Source organism: Aspergillus ochraceoroseus, assembly GCF_002846915.1.
Source record: "Aspergillus ochraceoroseus IBT 24754 chromosome Unknown P175scaffold_1, whole genome shotgun sequence".
Taxonomy (NCBI): domain Eukaryota; kingdom Fungi; phylum Ascomycota; class Eurotiomycetes; order Eurotiales; family Aspergillaceae; genus Aspergillus; species Aspergillus ochraceoroseus.
Window position 1 is genome coordinate 5,044,669 of NW_024468476.1, and position 21,055 is coordinate 5,065,723.

General features: G+C 48.8%; 6 protein-coding genes across 6 annotated transcripts; 1 reads left to right on the forward strand and 5 right to left on the reverse strand.

Annotated features, from left to right (window-relative positions):
* Window positions 1–697: 697 nt before the first annotated feature.
* On the reverse strand, window positions 698–2,263 carry P175DRAFT_0554584 (uncharacterized protein; the record flags this gene model as incomplete). The annotated part of the gene is made up of 2 exons (XM_040900567.1): window positions 698–2,140; window positions 2,219–2,263. The coding sequence occupies 2 exons, from the start codon at window positions 2,261–2,263 to the stop codon at window positions 698–700; spliced, it is 1,488 nt and encodes a 495-aa protein (XP_040756728.1).
* A 733-nt stretch (window positions 2,264–2,996) lies between these two features.
* Window positions 2,997–5,567, reverse strand: P175DRAFT_0425845 (uncharacterized protein; the record flags this gene model as incomplete). The annotated part of the gene is made up of 3 exons (XM_040893132.1): window positions 2,997–5,155; window positions 5,245–5,357; window positions 5,470–5,567. The coding sequence occupies 3 exons, from the start codon at window positions 5,565–5,567 to the stop codon at window positions 2,997–2,999; spliced, it is 2,370 nt and encodes a 789-aa protein (XP_040756729.1).
* An 835-nt stretch (window positions 5,568–6,402) lies between these two features.
* On the reverse strand, window positions 6,403–10,254 carry P175DRAFT_0498459 (NPA1/URB1 family protein). Its single transcript, XM_040896502.1, has 5 exons — window positions 10,095–10,254; window positions 8,245–10,023; window positions 7,392–8,191; window positions 6,986–7,312; window positions 6,403–6,916 (listed from the first exon to the last, which is right to left on the reverse strand). Exons 1-5 carry the CDS (start codon window positions 10,240–10,242, stop codon window positions 6,599–6,601), a joined length of 3,372 nt encoding a protein of 1,123 aa, XP_040756730.1. The 5' UTR covers window positions 10,243–10,254; the 3' UTR covers window positions 6,403–6,598.
* A 369-nt stretch (window positions 10,255–10,623) lies between these two features.
* On the reverse strand, window positions 10,624–13,805 carry P175DRAFT_0498460 (putative DUF221 domain protein). The gene is made up of 6 exons (XM_040896503.1): window positions 13,676–13,805; window positions 13,155–13,614; window positions 12,482–13,096; window positions 12,094–12,420; window positions 11,637–12,035; window positions 10,624–11,567 (listed from the first exon to the last, which is right to left on the reverse strand). Exons 1-6 carry the CDS (start codon window positions 13,727–13,729, stop codon window positions 10,714–10,716), a joined length of 2,709 nt encoding a protein of 902 aa, XP_040756731.1. The 5' UTR covers window positions 13,730–13,805; the 3' UTR covers window positions 10,624–10,713.
* Window positions 13,806–15,626: 1,821 nt separating this feature from the next.
* P175DRAFT_0498461 (uncharacterized protein) lies at window positions 15,627–16,359 on the forward strand. Its single transcript, XM_040896504.1, has one exon. The coding sequence runs from the start codon at window positions 15,754–15,756 to the stop codon at window positions 16,312–16,314; it is 561 nt and encodes a 186-aa protein (XP_040756732.1). The 5' UTR covers window positions 15,627–15,753; the 3' UTR covers window positions 16,315–16,359.
* Window positions 16,360–17,229: 870 nt separating this feature from the next.
* On the reverse strand, window positions 17,230–20,688 carry P175DRAFT_0514087 (MCM DNA helicase complex subunit MCM6). The gene is made up of 4 exons (XM_040898789.1): window positions 18,899–20,688; window positions 18,702–18,837; window positions 17,654–18,643; window positions 17,230–17,566 (listed from the first exon to the last, which is right to left on the reverse strand). The coding sequence occupies exons 1-4, from the start codon at window positions 20,542–20,544 to the stop codon at window positions 17,453–17,455; spliced, it is 2,886 nt and encodes a 961-aa protein (XP_040756733.1). The 5' UTR covers window positions 20,545–20,688; the 3' UTR covers window positions 17,230–17,452.
* Between the last annotated feature and the right edge of the window lie 367 nt (window positions 20,689–21,055).

Here is a 21,055-nt window from a genome sequence, read left to right on the forward strand (position 1 = left end):
AGTATGTATGTACGCTCCAAGCGAATCTCTTAGCTAGCTGGCTCCTTTCTTATTTCTTACTATGTATTTTGTATTCCCCCCCCCCCTTCTAAATTAGAGTTGAGTTTGATACATAGATTTACTTTACGCTTATCTATTGTTAAGATTCACTAGGATAAATACCCAAGTCATTTATATATATCTATATATATATATATAGACTTTTTTTTTTTTTTTTTTTTTTTTTTTCTCTTCCAAATCAAGAAGCAGCCAACCGAAACTATACGTTATACATTCTAGCCAGGTATCTATCTACTAAACTATTATATGCAAAAGGAGAACCTGAAGCCTTTTTTTTTTAATCTAGCTAGCTAGCTAGCTAGCTAGCTAGCTATATGATGCGTGCGTGTTAGAAGTCAATGAATTGAATTCAATAATTTTTTTTTTTAATTTACTTGGTCTTTTATATAGAGAGATGTTTCCTTCCTGCAAAGGCTGTGGAGATGTATTTGGGGATTGAGATTCACTAGTCAAGCAACAAGTATCCTTCTTTTGTGAATAATGAATGGTGCTTGGAGATTATCTTCCATACCCTGTACTTAATATAACATAACATAACATAGCATAACATAGCATAGCATAGCATGGCATGGCATGGCATAAGATAAGGAGGGGGAAAAGTAAATGAAATCTACCCCATCGACTCCGTACAAACTACTCATGCAAAATTCACAGATCTCATTCTATGGTTCCGTGGTCTGTACCGTAGCAATCTCTCAGAATGCCCGATGTCAGATATCTGGCTTGATAACGCGTGTAAAGAGACTTCGGTTGCACTTAGTGAGTTTATCGAGACCCGGGAGGGGTTGAGTGATTTTTCTCTTTCTAGTTCTTCTTCTTCTTCTTCTTCTTCTTCTTCTTCTTCTTCTTCTTCTTGCTGTTGTTGAGGTTGAGATTGGGACTGTTGAGAGTGTGCTGCTTCGCCTTGCCCGTTTTGTCTTCCTCGATCAGCAGTAGAAAACGGCCTGGCGGTATGCTCGGGGAAACGAGGATGCTCGCCCGCAAAATCAACCCCGAGCCCGGGCCCTGCGAATCGGTTCATTATCTCTGACCAGGGGGGATCGGGTCCTTCATGTGAGCTTCCTCTGTTGGATGGAGATGCAGACGCTCCGGGGGGTCTCTGTGGCGTCGCTAGATTAGGATACGCATGGTAAGCACGGGTAGTCGTAGCACCGGTATGACGATCTGCTTCCGTGGAATTGTACAGGTTGTATCCGTAGGCGTGCTCATAATCATGTTGATGCAGATAGTCGGGCGGGTGAGATTCGAGGTAAGGTTCAGCCTGGTATCCGTCTTCCGTGTTTTCTTTGTCGTCTTCTGGCGAGACGTAGTAGGCTTGTTCTAAGGAGAGCCCAGTGTCGATGTCCATATCTTCGGTGTCTTCGTAGATTACGAATCGATTAGGTCGATAAGGGTGTGTTGTTTGGGTGGAAGGCGAGAGACTGTTGAGTCGGCCTGGCGTGCATGTCTTTTCGGAAAAGTATAAAGATGGACGTTGGGGTGGGTGCCGATCAACGTTCACGGTATCGTCGGCACTGCTGGTGTTGATTGCTGTGTTTGAGGTTGGATCTGCATTTGCCTCCCCCATAACAATATCCATGTTATCCAGGTGATCCATATGATCCATGTTTGTGCTAGGGAGAGAGGCCTGACGTTGCAAGAGCGATGCGAGCGTATCATCTGCCTTAGGGCGAGGACTAGAGCCAGGGTTATTATGTGTAGATGGCTGTTGATATTGTCGATTCGCAAGTTCAGATGCACCTGCAATATCTACAGTGTCCGCTGTAGGCGTGTCCCCAGTAGAACACGCTTCGTCGTTCCATCCAGACTCTGAAAGAGACGAGACCTTAAGCCGCTTCCTCGGGGGAAGCTGTAGGTATTGCCCACTTGCCCTCTCACAGAAATCTTCCTCCTGTGCTTCGTCGATATTCCCTTTCAGAAAACCGGGGGTTGACGAAGGAAGAGAAAGAGGATGCAGTGATCGTGTCTCCGTATCTGTATTGTCATCTGCATTGTCATCGTTTCGATCGCCTCTCGCAGTAATAAGAGAGTACCTCCGTTTCTGATAGTTTGCTGGCGGGGGAGGAATTTGTTTCCTATCCTTATTCGCGCCAAAAGCTTGTAAGCATTCATTCTAGTATTGTACCTAGAGGAAAGGAAACCAGGAAAGGCGTCTCACAGCTGGGTGTATATTGAGGCAAAGCTCGAATTCGATTTCATCCATCATGGCGGGACAAACTCCTATATAGAGAATAAGATTGTAGGACGAAGTTGTGATTAAGGAAGGAAAGAAAGCAAGACAATTGTAGACAGGCTTTGATGATACGAGGGAAGGCCAGGAAAGGGATTGAAATTGTGGAAGGGTTTAAACTGGGCCGAAGAGATGGCTAGGTATGATAAAAGGATGGTTGTCAAGTTGAAGCTGGAGTGGAAAAGGGGATGATTTATTCCCCATCGTTTATCCACGAGAAAAATTTCCCTGGACATTGACTCTATCCAAATCCCCCTCTTTGCCCTGTAAGCGTCTACAATCACAAACATGGCTAAGATAATAATTGTTGAAGAAAAAGATACAGAGCAAGGGATTGATTCAGACTATCCGCATACTAGATAATCAGACTTGACGACCACATTGGCATTAGATCGCACACATCCATGATGACCAAGAGATAATACCACATCGATCACCTATTTCTCTCACAGGCCCATTCTTAGACCAAGGTAGCGGCGGTTGCATAGCTCGCATGAAAACTATCCATGGCAGCCCCCCTTTTCCAGGATACAGATTTTTGAGCACAACAAAGAAAGAAAATATACAGACTGAGGGTATGGATCAGATACGCATATGTTGGGGTATTAAGAAATCCTGGAAAGATGCACACATAGCTCGCCTCTATATGTACTGCGTTCCAAGATGGTCAGACTAACCGCACCTTTCCCATATTCTCTGTGGTTGATTATCGAAACTGCCGGGGTCCTACCATGCCACCTCGGGCGTCACCTCCACCAACCTGGCCAAACATTTCGAGCAAGTGCCTGGACGATGGAGGGGGCCCTTGTGGGCCAGGGTTCCCATCAAAAGGGCCCTGCCCGTGAGGAAGCCCCATTAAAGCCTCTCCGTTGGGCGGCATGGGTGGGAACCCGCCGGGGGGAGGGCCGTTCATGTAACCAGGAGGAGGCATCATACCGGGAGGAGGAGGAGGAGGAGGAGGGAAAGCACCTGCACCAGGGCCACCAGCGCCGCCAGGACCACGAGGGAAAGGCTGACGTTCGTTCATCGGAGGCATATTTCCGTGAATTGGCACCATGTTGGCAATGTAGCTTGGGTTGATGCCTCTCGTTGGTGTTGGGATTCCTGGTGGAGGAGCCACAGGTCCTCCGGGCCCCCCACCTTGCTGCGGGGGAAGATGATGACCAGCCCATCCAGGTGGCGGCATATGATCAAAACCGGGCGGTCGTGGGATGCCCATTCCAGGGGGGACCTGGCCTTGAGGAGCTCTGGATCCGCCAGGAGTAATTGGGACTTGGCCTCCTTGTGGGAATGGAACGTCATCAAAGTAACCAACAGGAGGGCCGTTTGTGGGTCGTCGGCGAAGTTGATCATTGGGTCGTGGCATATTCGCGATGGCCGGATCATCCAGCATATTGGGGACTTTCGGACCGGGCCCGATCCCAGGCGGGTGAGGAGGCATTATTGTGTCAGGCATGTTCATCAGCCCAGGAGCCGGACCGGTACTTGGTGGCTGCGGGTGAAGACCTTGATTTGGGCCATTGGGACTGACCCTGACTTGCTGCATCAACCGGAGTAAATGTTCACGGTCTCGTGCCTGAGAATCTTGGCTATAAATGTGCTCCTTCAAAGCTGGACCCGGACCACGAACAGGAGCATCCTGCATAAGAATAAGTTCGGGTCGCTGGGCATGCTCCCGAGACGGAGAGGAAAGGGTGCTTCGAGTCTGCTCCGCCTGTACCAAGGAAGCAGGGCGGTTGACCAGTGCAGCATCATTATTCGGCGTCGAATTTTGAGACCTTCCTCCGCCCAACATCTGCAAGATACGTTGAAATCCTTCCTGGTCGGCATCGAAGGACGGGTTGAATATTGGGGACTTGGTGCTGGTTGGCGATTCGGACTCTTTGGCCGGACTCCCTAGCGGGGGACTAAACAGCCCAGCGAATCGAGAGGACTTCATAGACTTTCCTGCGAGCATTTCTTTCCTGACGACTGCTGGATCGATAGGAGGCGGGGGTGGTGCATGTATCTCCTGGGAGGGCTTCGAGTCACCCAACAGACCGAAAAAGCGCTCCATTGTTGAGTCTTGCAAAGCAGATCCATTAGCGCTGAAAATCTCGCCATCGGAAGGCCGACTCTCTGATTTCGCAAGGGACTCCGGGACTGCCTCGACGGGAATTTCTTTCTTTTCTTCTTGAGGCTGAGAAGACCCGGCTTTCATCTTCTCCTTCCAGCGCTCGAAATCTTCCTGCGTGTGTACCCTGCGGGATTCCTCCTTCTCGTTTGCATCCAGCCATTCGGGCTCCTGTTCTAGCTTGGCCCCCCGGGTCCAATCGCGGTCCGCGCCATGTCTGTCTCGGCGCCATTCGCGATTGCGCAGTGAAGCTTTCTCTTCTTCCGCATCGGGGCCCTCCTGGGCATTGTCATCCCGGAACCAACTGCCTTCGTGTCTCGCTCGTCCCGGCTGGGGCTCCCGTCGGGGGAAAAAGCGACCATCCTTGTCTTTTGTACCGCCACGCTGCTCGAAGGGTTGTTCCCGAGGATCACGGTTTTCCCACCTGTCAAATTCTCCGTTACGTCGTGGTTTTCTTTCCACTTCATCCTGCCCTAGCGTGCGACGGGGGCGGCCACTATTCCAGTCTTCTTTTTCGCCACGTCGATTACTAAACGCTCCCATCTTTCCATTCCCATCGCGCCGTTCAAGGTCTCGGTCCCCAGCATCGCGATCCTTGAAGAACCTATCCCGGAAGTTGAAGCGGTCATTCTTGGTGTCTTCAGAATCACTTTGCCTAAGTGGCGGTCGTTCCGTAGAATCTATCGAGCCTTTGCCGGGTACGCGAGATGCCGAGGCGAAAGCGGTTTTGGGGGGTCCGAGAATAATATCCTCTGTACAAAGATTGGGGAAAAAAAATAATTAGGAATACTAAACCAGCAAGAACAATCGGCAATGTCATAAGGGGCAAAGATCCTCTCACCTGAATTCGAGCCACGAGATATATGACGAGTCTCAAAAAGGCTTGGCCTTCGACCCGTGGTCTCGTTATGATTATTGGTGGTCTTGCGTTGGGTGGCAGGATCGGGAATTGGGCTAGTCAGAGTGTTTTGATCAAATCAGCTTCAGAAACGTAGATAACACAGCGATCAAACTTCGAAACCGGGGTTTAAAAAAAAAAACAGAGAAAAAAAAAAAGGTCTCATACCCCATCCATTCTTCTACCGCAAGTAAATTAGTAGGCCTTGTGACCAGGGGCGACGAGCGCAGCCACAGCAGCTCATCGATCTGGTATCGCCGTGCCATAGCGATGGCAGAGTGTGATGTATTAAGTGCCAACCGTTAGGTAGTTATCATTGGTTCCGGCCTGCAGGAGGTTGAGGAAAAGAAGAAGGTCGCTGTCGTGTCGGGTCTCTCAGTTGTGGTTGGTTATGATTTTGGAACCAAGGGTTGGGGGAGAGGGAGGGGGGAGAAGAGGGAGAGTGAAGGGATAGGAGGGACAAAAGGAGGTAGCGAAGCAAAGAGAATCGCAACTTCAACAGGATGAAGCGAACTCTGTTGGGAGGCGGAGGACAAGTCGGTCGGTCGGTATCGGTGAAGTTGGTCGAGGAGCGGATGAGGGGCAGAGTGTGTGAGCGAAAAGCAGGTCAAGGAAAATGAATAGGGAAAGGGGGGGGTTTTTTTTTTTTGTTTGTTTCAGCGTAGGGTAAAGGCTGAAAGTCGAAAGTAAATAGAGAAATATATGAATAACGAATCTTTCGAGGGAAAGGGATGGGAAAGGATGGAGAGGAAGAAAGAGCTGGAGCGATGATGAATGAATCCGCGAGTTTTGGGGTTTGACATTTTTGGCTTTTTGGCCGCACTTCCCAAAGAGGAAACGAAGGTCTCTCCACCACTACTACTACTATCTCTTCAAATACATTCATCTAATCCAAAAAGTATAGAAATCCTGGGCTAATTACGGACTATGCTCTGGGTATTTCTATCGTTAAGCCTATATATAGACTAGATTGGAAACCTATTTTTATTATCCCATGATATCTACCTACATAGTACCCAAGCAATATAGGGATTTCCTGTTAACTAGTCAATAAACAAGCCTTCAATATTGCAAGCTTATTAGATGCTTTATTTAGCTATGAAAAAGTATTATCATTCCTGGCACTATAGGGGGGTGTGGTGTCCCTGAGATTCTTTTGAAAAGTACACTCTCAACTTGTCCAGAATCGAAACAAGCGGTTTAACCTCCTACCTAGGTATGTACATATCTATGCTATAGTTACTGAAAGTCGTCAAACTAGCCAGGTCTTCCTCCAGATGACCAAAAAAAAAAAAAATTATGCCACAAGGTCTTCAACCGTCTGGAATACTGCACCTCCACTCCATTTGGCAGCCCGGTCCTGGTCTGACGACTCATACAATGACTGCGCCATAGCCGTCAGGGTGGACTCGTCTCTTCCGCTCACTCCTGGGAGTTGACTCTGGATCCAGCTAATGATACCTGCTCGAGTGATCAGGGTTGTGCTGCCTTGGACTTGAGTTGCCCGGAACAGCAAATGTAGAATCCGCCTCTTGGCGGAGAACCCGGCGCTAGGTGAGTCGTAAAACGCGAGAACGCGCTCGAAAACGTTAGCTCGACGGTAGATATCCATATCCTATATATATGCGTATTAGCCACACTTTCGATAAATATCTTGCTTCTCGGATAGGGATGGAAAACATACGTTTCCAGCGCGTAGACCCTTGATCAGCAAGTCAAGTAACCAGCCTACTTCTTCGAAATAACCGTCATCCAACTCCGGTTCATGCAACAGGATCTTGTCGATCCAGTAAGATGGGATCTTCTCCGGTTCCCAGGAAGGAGCCTTTTGGAGGAACTTGTTGACCTTTCCATAAAGTTTATGCATGGGATTTACAAGAACCGCCAAGCAGCTGGCAGCGCATTCCCCGACAATCCACGGGATAGGGGATTCAAGCCCGAGCTGTTTTACGGTTTCAAGCAGCTCTCCTGTAAGAATGTATGTAGATCGCCATTCCGCATATTTGGATTCCTGTAGAACTTGAGTTAAATCACTTTTGACTCCGGGCCTTTTTTTTTTTTTTTTTTTACGTTTGCGGGAGGAGGCGAACCTTTAACTTCAACATGAACCGCGGTATACCTGCGAAGGCCTGTCGTCGCACTTCTTCGTGCTCCGAGGACAAACAACGCATGAGCTCTGCAATATGACCTTCTTCCACCGACACTTCCAGGTCTTTCTGTTCCCAGCGATGTAATTCGTTGTGTGTTGTGCCCTCGGCAGGTAGAGCGCCGAAAATTTCGATCAAGTCCACGTCCTGCTTTTCTCCTTTCGAAGGGAGAGGCTTCTCTGGGTCAGACTCAGCATCCCGCATATCAGTGTCATTTTGCACATCCTCAGCCTCTTTCAAGGATTTCTTCAGCCGCGACTTGAGCTTTTTGTCATCGGTTGCATTGACCAATGGATCCCGCGCAGCTTTCAATGCACGCAGATCTTCCCCAGATGAACGGAGATTCTTCAGTAAGTTGACAACAAATGCGCCCACAGCTTTTTCCACTTCCGCTTTCCCCGCCTTGAAAATGAACGGCCATTGTTCGACAACGGCCGCCACGAGGGGACTAAGAGACTGTGACGTATCCTCCACCAACGATCCCAACAAGTCAAAATAATGAACAGGCTTTTTAGCTATACGGCAGGCGCAATTATCAAAAAAGACCAACTGGTGATGGAGGGAATCCGAGTCCGAAGATTCGAAACTTGACAGAAGGGCAGGAAACGATGAAGTGCGTTGAAGAACCGAATGTTCTGTCAGTACATTTCGGAGAAGGGCATCAATATCCTTGAGAGAGTCTCTTGAGGAAGCTTCAATGAGAACTTTTAGGATAGACGTAAATGCGGAAAACTGCATGGAACCTGCCCATGGGTTAGAAGTAATGCTCGGAAACGGAATGTAAAACACAACTTACCAGGTTGTTGCCACCAGCGAAGGGACGCGGACTGTTGGGCAATTCTGAGGATATTCTGTAGTAGACTGAGCAGAAGTTCAGAATCCTCCTCCCCGAGATTTTCCTCGTCTAGTCGTTTCAGAGCATCGACCAGAACCAGTGACACATCAAATCCCTCATCAAAGGCAGCGTCGGGGGTCACTTCGTAGAAGCATGCAAGCAGCTCCGAAACAGCGTCTTGTTGTTGCAAATCGTCCTTCGCCGTTCGTCTGAACAGAGTTACGACATCCTTCACCAGAGGGCATCGGTGACAGAACTCAACCACCAGCTTTTCTGCAGCCTGGGTCCAAAGAGGTTGGCTGGCTCCGTGATCAGCATGGAAAATTTTCAAGACGGCTTTCAATTTATGGAAAGATAAGGTCAAAATTCGAACAGCAAAGAGAGTGACAATTTCCGCATTCACGTTCAGGCACCGAGTTAGAATCTTTTGCGTGAGGGGCCGTGGGAGCACATTCTCGATAACGACGGAGACTGGCGGAGGCATAGTGGGTAGCTTATCCTTCCAACCACAGTGGGCAGGAACAGGCAGTCTAACCGCGGAAAAGAGCACTGCAGACTCTGCCATCCACGAAGGAGTAGGTTTAGGATCCGAAATGAACATGGTTTTCTTCGTGAAATAGTCAGCGATGAGCTCTGGTGCAGCTTTGAAGATCGCCAGCAGTAGTTCAATCTGTTGGCTATCCGACTCCGGACGAAGAGTCTGGATAAGGTAAGAGAGCGTTCCGTTACGGACTGGAACAGACTCTTTGAATTTGTCTACGAAGGCTGCAGAGTCCAGCCCGAGATCAATCGATGTGTCATCGTCAAGAGGAGGCGATTCGGGATCACTGCCATTGGGATACCAGCCCGTCTCCGACAGCAAGACACCATGTTCGGTTTTCGTGCCAACAGCCATCAATATTTTGTGAATCTCATCAGCGATCGAGATATTGGTCGCATTTGACTGTTCAGATTCTCGGTCATACCCATAAAGCGTGACCAATCTCTCCAGATTCCAGCGGCTGAAGAACTTCGTTTTCGTTTGTCTGGAAAGAGATGCATCCTGGACTATATCCCGATCGATAGATTTGATGACTTCAACAACAATCTCTCGCGGGTCTTTCTTCAGGTATTCAATGAATGCCCTGATGACCTTTTGCTGCTCAATAACATCGGTTTTCGACGTGACATGCTGGAATTTCAAATTGGCCAGGACATATCTCTGAGCATTTCTCCGCAGCGTAGACGCATTGGGGTCGTCTGAGGTTTCCTCTAGTTGCGCTTTATTCGGCGTCAAAAAGACATCAATCCGCTTGAAGGTAATGTACCGGGCAAGATAGAGCTGCCTTGCGACCGCGCCGCCATCAAAACTGACAATTTCCGTCAAGAGACGGAGACAAGGCGAGATCAAGTGCTCCTTGGATTTATTCGCCGTAAGACCCCGATTGAACAAACGGAGCTGCTCCTTTTGCAGCAGATATTTGCACAAGGCGATGCCGAAGTCGCGGAACCCCAAATGGCTCGACACTGTCTTAATGAACAGCGCCAGAACAGAGGGGACAACCGTCAACAAGGACTCATTGTTGTTGGTATCGGCGAATCCCCAGGTTTGGACCAAATCCGGGAAACAGACTGGCTCCTCGGTAGTGCGAGAGATTTGGGAGTCGCAGTAAGCTTTGAGGATGCGGAACTTTTTAGCCTTCTCGCCTTCATTCTCCGCTTGAGCGATAGAAGTGAGAAATTCCTTGAATTTCCTTACTCCTTGATTTAAATGTTAGTTTGGGAGAGAAGCAGCAGCTATGGACATACAGAGATAGTGTCTGGGTTCTCACCATGCTTTGATTCCGGGACATTCTGCTGAAAAAGTAGCAGAGAACGGAGCTCTAGATGTGATGCGATGACAGGAGAATCTCCGGATTCTTGGGGATCATCTAGCTTCCTTCTCTTTGCGAGAGGAGCCCGATCCTCATGCGGGGACATTCTGGGCTAAATTATGAAGCTGTTTGATATGGCTTGAATACCATCCAGATTATCCAGAGCAAATCGGCAGGGAGCAAAAAATCTATTGGCTTCTTTTGGTAAGCAGGCAGTGCCGCCTTAAGCAGCTGCGGCAATATCGGAGCCTTGTTGATCCGCTCCGGTTTTTTTTTTATCACATTTAAATAACTAGCATTTTTAAATCTATTAGTTATTGTCCAACCAAGATTTATGCGAGAAACTCTACTTAGAATTCTTCATAGAGGTAGGGGGAAAGGATATATATATATAGAGGTCAAATATAGGATTATTATTACTACTCCAAACAAATATATATTCCACCAAAATTCCCCTTGTGGACAGTAGATCAATAAATCTACTATCGGCGGACATCTGGGTATCAAGTTAAAACTAAGAAAAGAAAAAAAAAATGAGAGACTAGATCATAACCATTCTTCCATGATGTCGGCACTACTAGTAGTACACCTTTTCCTCATAAACAGGGGGGACGCCCTTGTCGACATCCCACTGGATTCTGTTCTTGTCATCCAGCCAAGCATCCTCATCCGTGATGGGGATGACCTTCATGGTGTGGCGCACTTCCTGGCGACTGACGCCCATATCATCGCGAGGGATCCAGAGCAAAGGTGCCTGGGAACTGATCGCAGGGTGGTAGTATGCGTTGTGCGCCACCTCGGGGGAATAGGACATGATTTCATTACCATTGGGAACCAGACGTCGCAGCTGCTTATAGCCACTATACTTATCGGGGCGCAGATACTTGATGATGAAGTTGGCCTTGGGCTCCGCAATGGGCATGCCGGTCAGGCCTTTCTCAGCAAAATCCACAGTGTCCAGGCCATTCTCATGTCCGTTCTCATGTGACTTGGGGGCGGTGGTAGTGGCAGTGACGTCATCACTTTGCTCTCCATTCGCGGTGTTGCCGAGGGCAGTGGCCTCTTGAGAAAGAAGGGCTTCCTCTTCCGCCTCCAAGTTCTTGGGCAGATACTGGATGAGAGGCTCCAGGGCCTGGTTGAGCGCAAAGTGGTACAGAATCATGACAACAAGGAGGATAATGACAATGACGAGGGGTCCAACGGCGATTGAGTTTCCAGCCGCGCCAATGGCAAAGAGACCAATCAGACAGACGACCAAAAGGTAGCATCCGGTGGTAAGCTGCTGCAGTCCACGGGCATAGTTTTTGCCCTGGGTGTCAATGTCGGCATTCGACACGTACAGCATGTTATAGCGGTACGCAAAATAAAAGAGGTACAGACCGACGGTCGCGAATCCCAAAACCAGTGGGGCAATGCAGGAGTATGTAATAGCTGTTACCGGTCATTAGCCAAAACAAGGTCCACCCATCACCACAACCATACCCAAGAATAGATACATACCAATAACTGCCAGGAGGGTGAAGACAGGGTAAACAGTTCCCCAGCCCAGGCCGGCAAGGCTTGACCAGCGGCTGTACATCTTTCGTGGAGTGTTATCCAACAAGCGACCCAAGATCTTTCCAATGATCAATCCAGTAATCTGAAGAAGTGCACCGGAACTGAAAGACAGGCCCTGCAGGACAATGTACGAAATGTAAAAGTTGGAAGCAGTGGGAATATTGTTGGCAAGCAGCGAGGCGGCAGAAGTGGGCTCTTGGACAATCTTGGTCACGACACTGCTGGCGGACGACGCAAGCGTGACGACGAGGAAGACCTGGACCACTTGGAAAGCGAAGTAGAAGTTTTGGGTTGTCAATTCCACGGCCGCCAGGGACGGAGCGCCACCCAGTTTGGCCATCACTAAAGGCCAACAGTCAGCCTGTGCAAGTCCAATATTGTATCAGGGGATAAAACTCACAGCGAAGAATGATGGGCAACAAGGCCATAAGCACGGACATCAAGACAGTGGGGAGAAGACCGGTAATGACACCCTTGATCCAGCCGGGCACATGGTTAATGAAGCGAAGAAAATGGAGCTTGTTAGTCAAGCTGTCGACATTGGAGATAGAACCGACGAATGCGGTGGGGATGGCCCAGAAGATAATCAAAGCCACGACAAAGGCGATAGTGGCAGAGTAACGAACAAGGCGCTCCCACCATTTGATACGCAAGTTGGACCAGATGATCTGGCTGGGTTCCAATCCAATATACCGGGGGGACATGTGAAGAGGGAGGTTATGAGCCACTGGAAACCGGGTCAGCATGTCAAGTCCTTATGATTGAGAGATCAGACGCCGGCAACTTACCCGACTGGAAGGCAGCTTGTGCATCTGCCTGAGCATGAAATTCCACAAACACTGAAGTTACCAGCTTGGCATCCCCCGCCTTATGTTTCGCTTGAAGCTCCTCGATCTCAGGGGTGAGACGTTCGATCTCAGACCGGGCCCAGTTGATTGTGTCAACCTTCTTGCCAATAAGAAGCGTAAGGCGATGAGTGGGGCGATCGGAAGGCTTCACCCAACGAGCGGCAACAGAGCCAGACTCGTCATCATCTCCCTCAGTCTCTGGGGAAATCGGGACATCCTCGATGTGGCCATTCTTCTTCTTGAGAGTCTTCAGTCGTGCAGCATTTGCGGTGCGGATCAATTTAGTTTCGGCACCTTCCAATTTCATCGCAGCCTTATCGCGCTCCTCAACCTTGTCTTCCAATTCGGAGGTATCGGTTGCAAGCCACACATTCTTAACCTTCTCCTCGCCAAACATGCGGCGGATCTTCTCGCGGTCCAGATAGTCCTCGGTGACAGCTGTGAAGAGTACAGTGCGGGAGGACAGTCGGCTCGCATAAGACGCAGAGAGCGAGTAAGCCTGGCGAAGGTTGATGTAAAACAGGCTCTCGCGGGTGATGGTAAAGAAAACAAACCCTATAGGGTCCCATTAGGTTCAATATCACGATGCAACCCAGTCGCAGGGCGGCCTTACCAACAAAGATCCAGGCAACAAAGGCATGCGCAAAGTACCGCGCATATTTATCCTTGGTGACATTAGACATGCTGAGAATGTCCATTTGGTGCTTACCCGCACCTCCAGTCCCATTGATGGGCATCAAAATGGGCCAGGTGATCAAGCATCCGACGAAACAGATCATCGAGATAATCTTGAGGAAGCGCAGGAGAAGATAAGCATCCATAGAGTGATGCTGTAGCACATACTCGTCGGGCAAGCGGTACATGTCAAAGATCCAATTCATCAAACCAGTCGACGAGGGGGGGGTGCGCTCTGACTCGCGCAGGAATCCGAGATAGGTACGAGGCATATACATGCGGCGCTCACTGCGGCGCAAAAAAATGAAAACGAGGACCATAACCACGGCGATAATCAACGAGGGAACCAAGGTGGTGACCAAACTCGAAGCCGAGTTGGAGGTGTTTTGCACACTATCCTGTCTCAAGAGTTAGGGCGAGGATAATAGCTGTGGATGCTGGGCATGAGCCAAAACTTACATCACGGCGGATGAATTGATGAAGGCCCTGATGGCCAACATCGAAAATTGCCATAGTGGGATCGAACGTATCTCAGCACGGGCGGTTGTTGACTTGAAAAGGGGGAGGGAATCCCGGGGGGGGGGGGGGGTGTGGAAAGCTTCAGCCGTGAAAAGCGACGACGTGAAGCGGATAAAAAGGAGAAAATCTGGTGAACAACCAGGAAAAGGTTAATGATTAAAGAGAGACAGGAATGAAGGGAGGAAGGGGGGGGGGGGGGGGAGAAAAGAAAAGAAAGGACGCCGAAGCGAGAGAGAGAGAGAGAGAGAGAGAGAGAGAGAGAGAGAGAGAGAGAGAGAGAGAGGGAGCGAGTGAGAGGGGCAGCAACAACAACTGTTCCAACGTGGAGAAATTTGAAAAAAAAAAAAGAAAATACTCCGTACGCCCACAGCAACACCAAAAGGGTTAAGATATGAAGTAAAATCTTAAAGGTGGAACCCGGAATGAAGATGAAAAAAATGGATCATGGCTCATCCCAAGATCGGTCGGAGGGAGGTTCCTGAAGCAAATGGTTTCATTGGAAGACTGGCCGAAGTCGATGACGATGAGTGTGCAAACTAGAATCGTGGATCGCCGATTAGTCCCGCTGAAGTTGAAGTTTTCGAACACTTCATTGTGGCGTCTTGCGCATGGTGGCTGGAGTTGAAAACTTGAATTTCCAAATTCCAATAGTCTCGTTAGTGCACACTAGGGGATCAGGTGGAAACTGGGAAATTGGCTCCTGACTCGACCACGATGGATTAATTCATTGATCTTTTTCAGAAGAATAACCCTGGCCAATATACCAGAATTAAACATTCAGTCCAAAATATAGTATCTACTAATTGACTCAAACAAGATGCGGCAGGCTCGGACATCTTCCCGCCATCTGGGCACCGGTTGAATTTCTTGGGAACGGAGATAGCCAATTGCAGTGATCCGGTGTGGATGACTGTATGTACTTGGACGGACATGAACCAAAAAAAAAAAAAAAAAAAAAAAAAAAAAGCAAAAGCAACAGTGAACTCGACAAAATTGGATGACGGCACCTTGATAACCGGCCTTCCATCATTATCAGCGGGGGTCAACGACATGATCATTCCGCCAACATGGTAATGTTACTACTGTCTTCGCATGTTCTTCACGATCCCCCCCCCCCAGTACTGGTATCGATATGTGTCGCCGACCACTGTATCGGGATGCAAATCATGATAGCCAAGGGAAACGTGCCGAACAAAACTTTCCCCCTGGTTGGAAGACTGCGGGAAAAAAGTAGAATCCGTGACGTTGACCTCAACATCGGGTTCATCTAAAAAGGTGCCTGACCATGCTACTAGATAGTATTTAGATATTAAAGTATATAAGATTTGCTCCCTGTAGAGTAGATTACATTGGCTGATTATAGAATACTATATTTCAGGACGATAGAATACTAGGCATTACACTTCGCAATTCATCCAATCTTTAGCAAGACAGGAGTTCCACCTGTTTGAAAGGCTTTCTTATAATAGGTTAGGACAGGCCCTCAGAAAGTATCACTCCTTGCCCTGGGGGAAACGCAGCGATTTCGTTCTGCTTGTGGAAGCCAATGACCTCGAGCAGATGGGAAATAGAGAGGTCACCTAATACACCACCGCATGGGATGGTTCGAAGGAACCTTGCTACCACGTCAGCTTGGGGTTTGCATAGGGATGCAATACTAGTTTACCGGCCTTGGACCTGCGCGCGCATCTGATTTGTTAAGCTTAAGCGCTGGTACTAAATTTCCTCAGCATCCCTATAACTACTATAATTAGTAGCGACTCATTGGGGAGGGCTGATTGGAAAGCTACCGATCAAACTTTGAAGAGCAAAGTAGACGGTCCTTTTCCTTGAGGACGAACATATAAATATGGATGGTAACCGAGTCAAAGTATCAAGCACCACTAAAACCAGAATAGCCAGCAGCAGCAGCATTAGCTATCCCCGGATCAAGTGAGTATGTATGCAGGAGTATCATCATGTTCATTTGGCAATCACTCACAAAGGTTCCCTCCACCCAGGTACCACCTAAACACACTATGCAAAATCCCAAACTATACGTTGTGTTTTATCGCCCTCAATGCGGCAACTACCATTCTTGGGCTCCGTATGTCGATGATGAAGACGCGCTGATGATCTTTGAGGTCGTTGGACAACATCCGGACTTCCAGCGCAATGTTGTGAACGCCAAGGCTGAAAAGTCCAAGAGCTTTCTGGGCAAGGAATACGTTGCGGTCATCAGTAAAGCCGACATAGAGAAAATCAAAGAGGTTGCGTCAACAGTTCCTGTGGACAATGAGACGGTGGAATGGGACTGCCAGGACTACGTGCTTGAGATCCTTGACAAGCTGGAGGATGAGTTTATTCTGGAGGAGTACGATGAAGACTATCGTGAAGCGCGAAGAGTTTTAAGGGAGAAAAAGGGGTGCAATTATCTGATAGTCTCATTGTACAGAAGCTACTTTCAAAACATGCCGATGGGCCTGCTCATAAAACTCGCGTTTCTCGGACTCGATCGAGAAGCCACCACTGAGCGTAGAGATTTGGGGAGACACATTCTGGCAGATAATAAAACCAGTCATCTTTCTCGTACGGGCTGAGGCAGTTTGTGCACCGGACAGATTCATAATAGTCAGGGTAGAAACCACTATATTCCCAGTCAAGTATTCCAGAAATCACGTACTTGGTGTCGACCAATTCAACCATGATATTGTCCGGCCTTATGTCTCCGTGGGTGAAAACAATGCGAGGGCCCGAACTGTTTGTGAACGATGGTGATAATTGACGAAGCCGCCCCGATGCGGGCTCGAGAACAAAAATGTTTCGAAATCTTCACGGCTAGTGATAGGTGTCTCGCTCGTTCGAACATGCCTCCTGAGATCTCTACAGCCTTCACCTGCGACTCCTCCCAGAGGAGTCCCTTCTGGAAAAGGAAGCGTTCTCAAATCTGCCAGTATCGAGCTGAGTTGATTGCTGAGAGAGGAAAGAGAATTTCAACCGGATCTGATGGGCAAAGAGATCATCACATTATCAAATCAGCTAGAGCAATTGCGAATCCAAGCTTTGTTAGCCCATTCACTACTCCCTAGATTCCGCACTGTTGATGCATGGAAAGTGTAGGGCGGTTCCCCATTTCTCGACCTTTTCCAGCCATCTGAATCACAGTGGAAGCGCCACGCAGAACCATTTTTGTCCCATCCTGTAAAGCTTGAGCCAGCTTCATGAAAAACTCTTCGAACCCAACGTTTAGCATCGGTGTGTGGACACGCTGAGAGAGACTTCAAACTCGTGGGAGGGATTTCGTGTAGGGGTTCAAATTTATACCAAGTCATCACAAACAACCTCTTATCCCTCTCCAGAATTGGCGTTCGTCAGCCATGAACACAGAACTGGTCGTTCCAGCGATTGGGTCGCCTCTGGCTTTATATCGTAACTTCTCTCAATGATCCTATATATATATATATATATATGTCTATAGGGAGTGAAGGCAATATTCCCATCAGAAAGAACAACCAGCTGTGATTCACACTCAAATTAATGAATTAATGTTCAGCCAAACCTAGTGTATCTATGATATGATATCGCCGGAAATCCATATATTAACGATCAGATTCCGAGAAAAAAAAAAAAAATTCATCATTCATAACCACTTGCTCCCATGCTATTATTTTGCATTTTACTCCTTGCTCAAAGCATTATCCTTTACCTGCCAAAGTCCCGAACATCCAAAAAAAAAAGTTACTCCTCATCAATGGCGCAATTGGGATGCAGCACGTAGACAGTTCGTTGGGAGTGAGTCTCACTGGCGTCTTCAACTAGACCTTCTCCGCGAATGGGCATGAGAATGTTATCCTGCAGGTAGAAAGCATGGTTAGTATACAGACCACAAGACATAAGATTATTTAAAAAAAAAAAAAAAAAAAAAAGGGTAAAACGAACCTTTACCATGCGCTTCAAAACCTTCACGGCGAGGCCGCGTTCACGTTGCAAATCCTCCTCGTTGTTCAGCTCGGCCTCGATCTGCTCGAGGTACCAGACCAGCAGATCTTCTTCTTCGACACCTTCACCGGACTGGGACTCATCCTCACGGATGCGTCTCACAAAGAGGTTCAGAATCTTCATGTACTTGTCGTATGTAATCTTGGTCTTGAGTCGTTGTTGTGGCTGCGGCGGCGCTTGCTCTCCTTCCTCGCGCATCGGGCTGTCTCCATCCCGGTCACGATCCATGATATCGTGGTCTTCCTCGTCCGCACGTCCCGCCGTAGTATCTTCGTCATCCTCAACCTCGACATCGTCTTTCTCAACGGTGACAATACTCTGCCTGAGAAGGTCGTACGCCTCACGCACAAACTTGGGGACGATTTCTTCAACGCAGTTGACCTTGGCAATCGCTTCAGAGAGACGAATGAGGGACTCGAGCTGACGGACAGTAATACGGTATGAGGAGCGCCCCATGCCGCCCTGAGCATCGTTGGCGCGAAGCTCCTTGTATTTCTCAACGAGAAGAACCTTGGCTTCCTCAGTGAAGACGGGACGGAAGGTTCTGGCGAAACGGACGTAGCGTTGTAGCTGCTCAGTGCTAAACTCCGGTTGGACAGCCTCGTCGCGGTTCATGTGCACGTTGACAATATGGTCCGCTAGACTGCGATCTACCGACTCATTGGGCTCATCGCGGATCACAAAGAACAAATCGAAACGACTCATAATCGGAGCACTAAAGTTGAGGTTGCCGCGAAGGGTGGTCTTGGGGTCATAGCGGCCGCCAACTGGGTTGGCTGCGGCGAGAATCGAGGCACGCGCATTAAGAGTGGTGTGAATACCGGCCTTGGCGATAGAGATGGTCTGCTGTTCCATGGCTTCGTGGATGGCAACTTGATCACTAATATCCATCTTGTCAAACTCATCAATGGCGCAAATACCACCACCGTTCTGCACAACGAATTAGTCTTCTGGGAGGAAAAAAATTGAAAGCGAGATCAGGACGTACAGCTAACATTAGAGCACCGGCTTCGATAGTGAATTCTCCGGTTTCCGCATCTTTCACCACTGATGCGGTCAAACCTGCCGCGGAGGAGGCTTTACCACTGGTGTAAACGGCACGGGGATGCAAGGAGCAGATATATCTATCACGGGAGGTTAGTGATGAGGCCAAAGCCCAGGAATGTTTATCCAGGAAAGGCTTACTTCAGGAATTGACTCTTGCTTGTCGATGGGTCACCAACGATGCAGATGTTGATGTCACCACGGAGTTGCAAATTCTCCTGCTCGGTGCTTTTGGCAACTCCTCCGACCAGCTGCAGGAGCAGTCCTTTCTTAATTTGACGGTGACCATATATCATAGGAGCGATTGAGTCTACCAATCGGGAGTAGATATATTCGGAATGAACCATCTTTTTCAAATCTTGGACATCGGATGGGCTCAAACTCTGGAGCAATGCTTCTTGCGCCTTATCGTCGTTAGGCTCTGGGTCTGGGTTCTGATTGAGGGATCCCAAAATTCGGTCCGATTGGCCGCTCAAATGTTGATTTGGCTGTTGCCCAGGAGTTGTGGTATCCGGTGTTACCATGCAGGCCAAAAACGCTAGTCTGTACGTGAGATCTCTCACACCAAGAGCTTTAAGTCCACTAACTCCTCCACCACCGACATCGTTGCTGCGGAAGGCGCTGTTATCCCGCACTGCCTCAGGTCGCACACCAGGGAGTCCCAGCTGGCTGACATCAGGAATCACAATGAGGGTACCGGTAAAGATACACCGCTCACCAGCCTTGACCCGGTCGACCATTTCACCACGCAAGATCACGTCCATGGTTCGGGGCATGCTGCCGGTGGGGATTTCGTGCGAAGATTCCTGGAGTTTCACCTTCTGCCAATCAACGAAGGTGCTCTTCCCGATCTCCAGACGCCATCCTTGTCGGTTTCCACAAACAGTATTGGGGCATTGTGTGGGTTCCGTGTAACGGAAAGTTTGCTCCACGTTGGTGCAAACTGTCCTGCAGGCCTCACAGATAAAGGTTCCAAGCGACAATTCTGGTCGAATCTCAGATGTTCGTGTGACAGTACCGGAGATCGAAAGTAGCTTTCCGATCTGCGAGGTGCGGAGCTGTCGGAGTCTCGATACTAGAGGCAAATTGTAGAAGGCAAGAGAGAACAGCTTATCAGTCTGTTGGTGTCGAGTTTTTTCACGAATAGTACGTGCGAGGTTAGGGTCGTCGGACACGCTGGCGTTTCCAGCCACCATAGATGTGCCAGCCTGGGAGGAGACGCTACTGGTTGCCTGCCGATGCGAGACGAAATATTCCGGTTCGTATTTTGCGATTAGATTATGCAAAGCCTTGATCAAAAACGGCTGGAACCGATAGTACTGGTTTGCAATTGCATCTGCTAAAATCGGATTATCCAACGAAGTAAGATGCGTAAAGTCCACATAGAGCGTGGACAGCTCCCATTTTGCCATTCCATGGATTTGAGCAATGTAGTACTTATTGCTAAGTTGGGAAGATTGTGGTTGGTGAGGGGTCGGTGCTTGCTGTTCCTCCATATAATTCTCTAGCAATTCCTCAAAGGCTTGCTGCACTTTCTCACCTGCAAGGTCGACAACCGGAGGTGGGCCAGGGAGGTAGGGATTTCGCAAACGGGTCACCGTCGAGCCGTTGTTCTCCGCAACTTGGTCGTCGGGGAAAGCATGCGCATCACTCATTGGGGCATTGCTTTCGGACATAGGCTGTGGCCGTGAACTGGGCAATTGATCCGAATGAAGCCCCCGACTATCGCGAGAGCCGGCAGTTGAGCCCAGCTCAGATTGGAGCACGGCATCGAAGAGGGAAGACATGACCACAAGGGGGGAGGGGGGGTTGGCCGCAGTTAGGCCACAAGGGAAGGGCGGATTGTGTCAGATAGGAAAGCTGTATGGAATGCCCCAAATATACAAATGTCGGATCTGTTTTGCAAAAGGAAGGGGGGGGGGGTGGTAGTGTTGTACCGACAACGTTTTTCTGCTTTGATTCTTTCCCACCATCGACAAATTCATTGATTTCTTCCACCGACGCGTCCCTGACACGAACGCGTCGGAGAAATATTTCTGCGAGCCGTACGCGTAAAGTGGTTTCCAGATTAAGCGATGCTTACCTCAGCGGCGAAGGTACCGCACGGGCCTCCAAACTAGGAAGGTGCTCGGACCCACTGAAAAGAACCCGGCGGATCCCTTCCTAATGTAGGAAGCCACTTCCGCATCCAATCAACATGTGACTGGATAGTTTAGCCGGGGCTAAATTGTTTACAGCCAATAGAAACCCGCACAGTGCAGCTTTAAACTCCCGCAAGTGGATTGATTGACTGGGGCC